This window comes from Cajanus cajan, chromosome 8, assembly GCF_000230855.2.
Source record: "Cajanus cajan strain Asha chromosome 8, NIPB_CcT2T_4, whole genome shotgun sequence".
Lineage (NCBI taxonomy): Eukaryota > Viridiplantae > Streptophyta > Magnoliopsida > Fabales > Fabaceae > Cajanus > Cajanus cajan.
In genome coordinates this window covers 57,373,341-57,382,659 of record NC_138524.1, presented here as the reverse complement: position 1 = coordinate 57,382,659, position 9,319 = coordinate 57,373,341, and the positions used below count along the sequence as shown (strand labels likewise).

Genomic DNA, 9,319 nt, shown 5'->3' with positions numbered 1-9,319 from the left:
GCCGACGACCCTACCCCACCAGCTTGGACGGTAGCTTGATTCCCACCCATCGGGGCTGAAGTCTTGTTTCCAGTAGTCGCCGCCAATTGATTCCGGATCAGGTTACGGATGTCTAGATCGTCATCTCCATGGGCAGCCATTATACCTGCACATTATTAGTCAAAATCAATGATAACACACAAATTTAATTAAATAAGAAAGGTACTATACCAATTAGTTCCTCGACTACATCGGCCAATTCAAACAACCGGATCAGAGGACGACATGGTAGAGGCCGAGGTAGTTTGTCTAAAAAACTTAGACTCATTCTCTCCTCCGGGGACATGCGTGATTTGGAAACCGTGTCGTACTTGCGCGGCTTCCGGGTCCAATACAAGGGAAATAGGGGATTCCCTTCGGCATCAAAGAAATACTTTTTTCCTGGTTCTGGCCGAATCATCACCTTCATAAATCCCACTTTAAATTTTTTGTACGAGGTGGTAAAAGGTTGCAGCAAGCAATCATTGTGACGAATCAACGACAGCCACTTAGCCTTTTTCGTCGGCCGAGACGTATAGAAGTGCAGGAATAGATGTGGAGTGGGTTGGAGACCGAGGGCTAGACACAAATGCCTAAACCCTTGCATAGCGGCCCAGGTGTTCGGGTGAAGTTGGCTCGGCGCCACATTAAGAAGCCGAAGTATACTCATGAAATAATTGTCAAAAGGGAGGGATATCTTTAGATCCCGGAACATATAATCATACATGTAAAAGAATGGGTATTTGGACGATCCTTGATTCAAATAAACGAAGTCTGGATTCGAAGCCCCGTCACCTCGGCACGGTTGGAAAAAGACAGCAGAAGGTTCTTCATCTTCGGGAAAGTTTAAAAACTTTATGGCTGATACGAAGTTCACAAGAGACTTTTTGCTCGTATACCGAGAGTATACACTACCAACTTCACCATGTACCCACGAATACCCGGGAGTCGATATGGGAGGAAAAATTCTTGACGATTCCCCACCCCGACTCGGCTGATCTTCAGAACCCACAACCGATGCCGAATCATTCCCGCTTTGCGACCGATCGGACCCCGAAGCCGACTCTGCGGAATCGCCCCCATTCGAAGCTGAAGCCGATGCTACCTCCTGGTTCGGCGTCGTCCTTAACCTAGATTCCTCTTCGTCCCCAGAGGAGTCAACATGAACAATGTCCAGGTTAGCCATTACGTACCTGATGATTGAACTTGACCAATTGCTATTGAGTACTCAAAACGCTCTCAAATATCTTCGGCTCGGAGCAGCTAGTAAGTTTGCATGTGGAAACCCTTCCTCCTACACATCTATTTATAGGCGTTCTTAATAAGCAACTGAAGAGACACCCCCTCGTGCCTACCGTTGGATCATTTAGATCCAACGGTCTAGGGCGCGCAACTCTTCGCATGCGTCATTAATGACCAACGGTTATATTCCTTCGCTTCCCACCATAACTTCTCGCGTACGCCATCAAATGCCCAACGGTTACAACCCTTCACATCCCACCATCAGTTGTAACCCTTAGCTTCTTCTTCAAGACACCAACTGAAAAATCCTGTTTTTATTTCATTAACCTTTCGCGTCGCTTCGCTCCTCAAAGGCTGGGGGGCTTGTGTACCGGAGAGACCGTATCGGTCACGTGGGCCAACACGTGCCATTTCGTCAGGCACTCATGCATAGTAAGCCACGTACAAGCATCACCATCAACGTCGGCTCGGCATGAGGCTGAGAACCGACATCAGTCTGGTTAATGCCAATATGGACCATCATCACTCATCGAGTCGGCTCGGTCAAGTACCGTTCCGACATAGATCATACTGGAAGTATACAAGCTGCCGTATACGGACTAGACGGCTCGGTCATTTGCCGTTCCGACTAGTATTGAATAGTCGGCTCGGCCTCTTGCCGAAGGGTTAAACAAGTCATAACGGTAATCACAATTAAGAAAGGTAAGTACATGATTAAAGCCTAACAACCAATTAGTACCGTATTACCTAATTTGGTAAATATCTGAGAGGGCCCATCACGCTCAGGCCCATGTCAGATGCTATAAATAGGTCACACATAACAAGGTATGTCACTGTTCATTAATTATCCTAGAATATCGTGCTTATCCTGACTTGAGCGTTGGAGTGCCTTTTGCAGGTACCTCCCCCCTCTGAAGAATCTGTTTGAAGTATCCGTTCGGCCCTTCTTACCAAGAAGACTACGAGTGTATCCTTAAGCAGGTACAAATAGTCTCCTTCATTTTGAATGCTTCTTCTATCCAATAGATCTTCACCCCCTCTCCTTGTATTTTCTAGTGTTTCATATTTGTTTTTATGGTTTTGTTTTGATTATGAAAGCCCATTATGAATTAAGTGTTCTAAATCAAAACGAGTATTCTAACCACATTTAATATTATATTTTAGAATATGTGTTTTGAAACACAAATTATAAATTGGGTGTTATGGAACATATTTTTAACACTTGTAACTAATGTTTCAAATTGAGAAACGTCGAAGGATAGTGTAGGATTTTAAAAAATGATAGTATGAAATAAATTGATGGTATGGAAACAAATGCCTTCTAAATTGATAACAGATTTGATCAAATTCATCTCAAACCGACCCGTGACACTCATGTAGTAAAACTTACCTCACCTAAATCTACATGGTTGTAGTTTCACAAGTTAAAAACGGACCAAGTTTAAATATTTAATTTGTGAGGAAGAAAATCAAAGAAATTTAATGTGTTAAAAATATTATACACTTTGAAGTTTGAACTTAATTTAATCTCATGTCATGATTAAAGACAAAAATGAGGCAGGTAGGACACATAATAAAAGACGTAAGTGTAGAAACTAGAAATACGATATATTATTATACACTTTCCTTATTAGACACGGATGGTGTTGGGTCACTTGACTTGTAATTCTATAATTCATTCTCTTTCTTAATCTCCAACGCCAAATTCTTCAAAATCCGAACCCCACCCAGGTGAGGTCAGATCCGTCTTCTTCCTTTCGTTACTGTTTAGAAGTTTTATGATTATATGATCTGATCCGAATAGAATGAAACGAAACGGTTTTGAGCGTTGCAGGGAAAGGGAATTAATTTTCCTGTTCTGTTGAGCAGTGGGTGGGACTGATGTGCAATGCAGAGATCACGTGAAGCTCTTCTGGAAAGAAGAGCTTTGGACGACGAACCTGCTAAATCTGTCTCTGCCTCTTCCTACGGAGTTTCTCTCTCGTTGGTTTTTGTTTTGTGGGGTCTAATCTTCCTCTTCAGTTTATGGATCAGTCACGGTCATGGTTTCACTCCCACTCCCACAGGTAAAGATACTCTCTTATGTTCTGTTCAACTTATGACTCTGTTAGGAATTGATCCACATAGATCAATTCACCAAATCCTTTTCTTTTAGGATTTTCTAGCCCCCCCTAACTCGGTCCCTGTTCTTTTAAACAACTGGGTACCAAAAATAAATCGCTCTTAACCATCCAAAAATATGTGAAAGAGAGGGTATGAGAATCTTATTTAATGTTAATGTTCAGCCCAGAAAAATACTAAAGCTGAAGAGGAAACAAAGCATTCAGGGAACTGTCCTCTTATCCATTTTTATAAACATTAGATGATACTGTCATCATTGGCTAACTGCAAATGAGAGACAAGTATTCCTTCGAAGCCCACTTTGACCCCTTTAATGTATCCACATGCAAATGGTCTAGAAATTAAACAGTCAAGTACCACTAAAGTGAAATAGTGAATGAGATAGGAGATAAATAATCTCCTTGCCTCGCACCACCTTGCCTACAAAACTAGTCTTTTTGCTCACCATAGTTTTCTTCATCCTCGCTAATGCATGATGCATATTCTTATTAGTCAGTTTATTATGAATGCAGATGGATCTGAAGAACATTCAGCTCGATTATCAAATTGGAAGGAAGATAAGCACGGGCAGTGTAAAAGCTCTGATTCTGCTGATAAATGTTTGGTCGATGCATACATTCCTCCTGAGGCTTTACACTCTGAAGATGATCAGACTAATGGTTTTGTTGCTGAGTCACTCCCCCATGGAGAAACCAGTGATTATGCTGTACCTGGTACTTGTAATAAGGAAGATTATGATACACCCACTAGAGAGGAACATGAAGTTGATAGTTGTGAATCTGCTGTCAGACTCGAGGATGATGTACAAAAATCTGATCAGTTACCTTGGGCTGTGCCCCTTGGTCTTGATGAGTTCAAGAGCAGGGCAATTAGTTCCAAAATTAAGCCTGGCACTGGTTCATCTGGAAGTGTAATGCATAGAGTGGAGCCTGGTGGTGCAGAATACAATTATGCTTCAGCATCAAAGGGAGCAAAAGTTTTAGGTTCTAACAAAGAAGCCAAAGGTGCCTCTAATATCTTAAGCAGAGACAAAGATAAGTATCTTCGAAATCCATGTTCTGCTGAAGAGAAATTTGTCATTATAGAACTTTCCGAAGAAACCTTAGTAGATACAATAGAAATAGCTAATTTTGAGCACCATTCATCCAATTTAAAAGCTTTTGAACTTCTTGGCAGTCTGAGCTTTCCAACTGATGTTTGGGTTTTTCTTGGGAATTTTACTGCCTCAAATGTGAGACATGCTCAAAGGTTTGTTCTTCAAGAGCCAAAATGGGTGAGATACCTAAAGTTGAATCTACAAAGTCACTATGGTTCTGAATTTTATTGCACACTAAGTGTATTTGAAGTTTATGGTGTGGATGCTGTTGAGAGGATGCTGGAGGATTTGATATATACTCAAGATAATCTATTTGCACCGGAGGATGGCAATGCTGATAAAAAGCCAGCATCACCCCTTCCTAATCCTGCTGAGAGTGAAGATGATCATCAAAATACTTTTGGAGGGATCAATTCTGATCCTGCTTCAGATATCTCTTCTGCAAATCATGAGAAAGTAAATAGTAACGTTCCTGATCCAGTTGAAGAAATCCGTCAACAAGTTGGCAGGATGCCTGGGGACACTGTTCTCAAGATTCTGATGCAGAAAGTTCGTTCTCTAGACTTAAATTTGTTTGTTTTGGAGAGGTATATGGAGGACTTAAATTCTAGATATGTCAATATTTTCAAAGAGTACAGCAAAGACATAGGAGGAAAAGATATACTTATACAGAATATCAAGGAAGACATTAGGAATCTCGTTGAACAGCAGGATATTATAGTATGTTGAATTCTATCTGGATATTGTTGGCATTAGTTGTATTTAATTTTTTAAAAATCATTATTATTATACATTTTATTGATTTTCCAAATGACTATTGCCCTTGCAGATCAAAGATGCTAGTGATCTCCAATCTTGGAAGTCCCATATTTCCATGCAGTTGGATCTTCTACTCAGGGACAATGCTATTTTGAGGTGAGAGTTTACAATACAAAAGCCTTTTGTAATTTGTCACAATATGAACTTAAGAGCTAGTTCAGCTTTAGTAACTAGTTTACTTTGAGAGTATCTTCAAAACAGTAGAGTAGTTTCTGTGCATCTCCCTGTCTTGGTCATCTTGTATCAGGGTTCTAAGGATCAGATTGGACTGGTCAGTCTGATCAAACAAGTCAGCAAGCACAACTTCTTAGAATCAGAATGAACCAGCCAGGTCTGGTATAAACAAGTGAATTTTTAGTGATCACATGGCAGGTTCACTCACATACTGTCTCTATCACTAATAATTCAACTTTACAATAAAGTGTCAAAGGCAGTGTTCAAACCTAGCATCTGTTATGCCCCCGAACGAGCTTCTCTGTTGTTTAATAACCTTAAATAGTTATTCTATTGACAAACTGACAAGTACTTGCATATCTATGACTATGTCAATTAAGGTAAAAAATACTTTCAGTAAAATTACAGTTTTGTGATGATGATGATGATGATGATGATGATGATGATGATGATGATGATGATGATGATAATAATAATAATAAGTTCTATATCTTTATATCAACATTCTTCGTTGTAGAATAAAATTTTAGAATTTTTTGGATTGCTAATTTTAAATGTTTTAATTTTGTCTTGGTTTTGTGACGTGAGGTAAATATTTTTAGATGTTGAAGTTATCTATTATATATATGGATCATATACTTCTTGTCTAAATTTCATATATTTTTGGTTTATATAATTATCTATATTATATTGAAAATCTAATATTTTTTTCATGTAGTTAATAGAAAATTATATAAATATGGTTCCAGTTCAACCACAATTTGACATTCGATCAAGCTCTTGTTTCCAGATCAGTGACTAATCTGGTTTATAGAAACGGGTTGTTTAGGGATTCTTAGAATAGTGGATTAAGCCTAACTTTACCCTACAAAACCGGCTAGTCGATGTGGGACTTGGGTTTTTTTCAAGTCCAGCACTATTGGGCTTGGTACGTGGATAAATGGTGGGTGGTCCTTTTTAATGATTTAGGATTGGAGGGACTTGAGTTTTTCTCAATACACCCCCTCATGCCTATGGCGCATGCATCAATGGTGGGTGGCCCATTTAAAGTGGATCTAAATAGCTCTGATACCATTTTAGAATAGTGGATTAAGCCTAACTCTACCCTACAAAACCGGCTTGTAAGGTGAGGGTTGCTTTCCACTTATATACTATTCAATTACATAATCTCTAATCGATGTGAGACTTGAGTTTTTTCCAATAGGGATGAGTGTTATTGTATCCTAATGCATGCTGCATGCCATGGTAATGCCTTACTGTGATACTAACTCACAAAAGATTACTCACAAGTGCTTTTATGTTTTACCCCTCCATCCGACTATCTTCTCTCATTTTAATTGGATGAATTGGGTGAATAATTAGTTTTAGCAAATAAGATGAAAGCAATAAGATTGATTCTTAGTGAGGGCTGCTGCTAGTTGTTAGTGTTCATTTGGGGGAAATGAAATCTCCATATCTCCTCATATTAGATGCAATTTCACTTATAGTTGAGTTGGCTCTCGTGCATGCCATAGGACAAAAATACCATGAAGAAAGTTGATATTGTTTACTGTTTCGGAACCTTTTTTTGATTGCCATTTGATTGTCAAAGCTTGAAGATTATTTTGTGGTTGCTGTTTGATTATCAAAGCTTGAAGCCTCAACAGATGATGCTATTAATTGTTTAGCTTTTTGGGATCTGATTTATTTTTCCCAATAATTCAGGTCCGAGGTTGACGAAGTCCGGAGGAAGCAGGCATCTTTAGAAAACAAGGGTGTGGTAGTGTTTTTAGTGTGTTGTATTTTTTCATTGCTAGTTATATTACGGCTTTCTCTAGGTTTGGCTACGAGTGCCTATAGAGTACTAAATGTTGATAGAAAAGATTACTCCAGGAAATTTTGTGCGGCTAGCTCTTCCTGGTTCCTCCTATTATTGAATTGTATCATTATTATTTTCATATTAACTTTGTGATAATCTATTTTTGAAATATGATGTCAACTTGTGCGAGATGCTTGGTGAATGTGTTGCTTTCGAAATACATGTAGAAACTTCAAAGTTAAATCAAGACTTGATTTTTCATTTTCACTTGCAATGACTTTGGTAGCCGTTAATTATAACTTTTACATATTCGTGCTATAAAAAGGCTTCCGTCTGTTGCAATAAAAAAGTCCCGTTTTATTATGAAAATAATCACGAATTTTGTAGATAACGAAAAATAGAGGAAGTAAAAGTAATGCAGTTGATCAGTACTGTATTACATATGGCACCTAAAGAAGTATTTATAGTCCGATCCAAGAGTAATATATTGAAAGATAAATCAAAATCCTATCCATGAACAACTCCTTGCATGATTAGGTTTTAGTTAAAATTAAATAATAGCCTCCTGTAATAATTTTTATTCACATTTAGTAATATTCATAACACACTGAACATTGAGATATGTCTTATTACTGAAATTTTATTAAGTAAAGCTAGTGCATAAAAAAAATCTAGAGAAAAATACAATATTTTCTGGATATAATCTACGACATTCAAAACTATATCAAGTAATTTACTGAAAGATATGATGGCCAAAAAAAGCTTGATCAATGAAATATCTAAATGTGTAAAATAATCTTCCCCGCCTTCTTTGAGAGCCTTACATTTAGTTCCTAAATAGATAAATCGATTTGTAAGAATTATAAGACGGCATTAGGATTTGAATCGCTTTCATCATTGTAACTTTTATAAATTTAATAAATAAATAAATAACAAATCGCTTCTTTTTATATTGAGGAAAAATGTATTGAATTAAAAAAAAATGTTTTAAAATGTTATTAATAACTAGATACATTGCTTATAAAGAACAGTTTTCTTATACAGTGACAACATAATTTTAAATGTAAGAGATCATGTAATTTATTTAAATATTCCGTCACTAAGTTAACAGCCCACCTAATAGGTTTAAAAACCTGTTTTAGTACGTTTTGCAAAAGTGAAAAAATAGCAATTTTTAAATAAATTTTAAAATGTGTTTAGTAAAACTAATTTATAAGTTGAAGATTATAAATTAAAAACTGAAAAAGTAAAACTTATAAGCTAATTAATTAAATTGAAAATATTTATAAAGTATTTGAAGTAACTTATGAAAATCAGTTTAAAATTATCAACAACAAAAAATGTGTACCAAAAAAGTTTATTTTAGTCAAACTAATTAATAAATTAATCTAACTAGCTTATAAGCTCTACAGGCACTTTCTAAATTAAAAAAGAAAAGGCTATATCTTGATTTATTTATTTTTCCAAAGTCAACAAACATGATTTTCACAGGTAAAATTGAGATATTAATTTTTAAGTCGAAGTGATTAGGAAAAGTCTTTCCTAGAGTGAAAGCTTCAAGGTTCAAAAATCAAACCCCTAATACTGCTACTACAGGTAAAGTTTCCTGGGATTCACAACTCACTTCCATTCTTACCAACCTTTGTTGGTTTGAGTCAGATTCATTGAAGGCGATACATTTGGTAACTAAAGGTTATTCACCTATGCATAGCCTAGTGAATTCCATCCATGATATGCTGAAGAGAAGCTAGAGCTTATTTCTCCCTAGATCTCTAAGAGGGTAACAGTAAGGGATCAGCTAGTAGTGAATTTCATCTGTTGTGGTCTGCTGATTATATTGCAGGGGCAATTTTCTAGCAAAATGTTTTAATTTAATGGATTTTTTTGTCCTACGAACCTAAAAGTATAGTTAAGCATACCCACGCACCTCAATTGACATTATTTTTCTCCTCTTAAAAGCGTCACAATTCTAAAGTGGATCATTCTAGTTTTTTCATAGGCTATTCAACCATAAATACAGCTATTGAACAAAAAAAAATTCCTTTCTTTTG

At 36.9% G+C, this 9,319-nt stretch overlaps 1 protein-coding gene across 2 annotated transcripts; it reads left to right on the top strand.

Annotated features, from left to right (window-relative positions):
* The first annotated feature begins 2,839 nt into the window (after positions 1-2,839).
* Positions 2,840-7,457, top strand: LOC109817448 (SUN domain-containing protein 3). 2 transcript variants are annotated; one of them, XM_020382688.3, is made up of 5 exons: positions 2,840-2,991; positions 3,095-3,326; positions 3,894-5,197; positions 5,307-5,392; positions 7,175-7,457. In XM_020382688.3, exons 2-5 carry the CDS (start codon positions 3,149-3,151, stop codon positions 7,419-7,421), a joined length of 1,815 nt encoding a protein of 604 aa, XP_020238277.2. In that variant the 5' UTR covers positions 2,840-2,991; positions 3,095-3,148; the 3' UTR covers positions 7,422-7,457. The 2 variants fall into 2 exon arrangements, with proteins under 2 accessions (XP_020238277.2, XP_020238276.2); XM_020382687.3 differs by having other exon boundaries at positions 2,859-2,996.
* Positions 7,458-9,319: the final 1,862 nt, after the last annotated feature.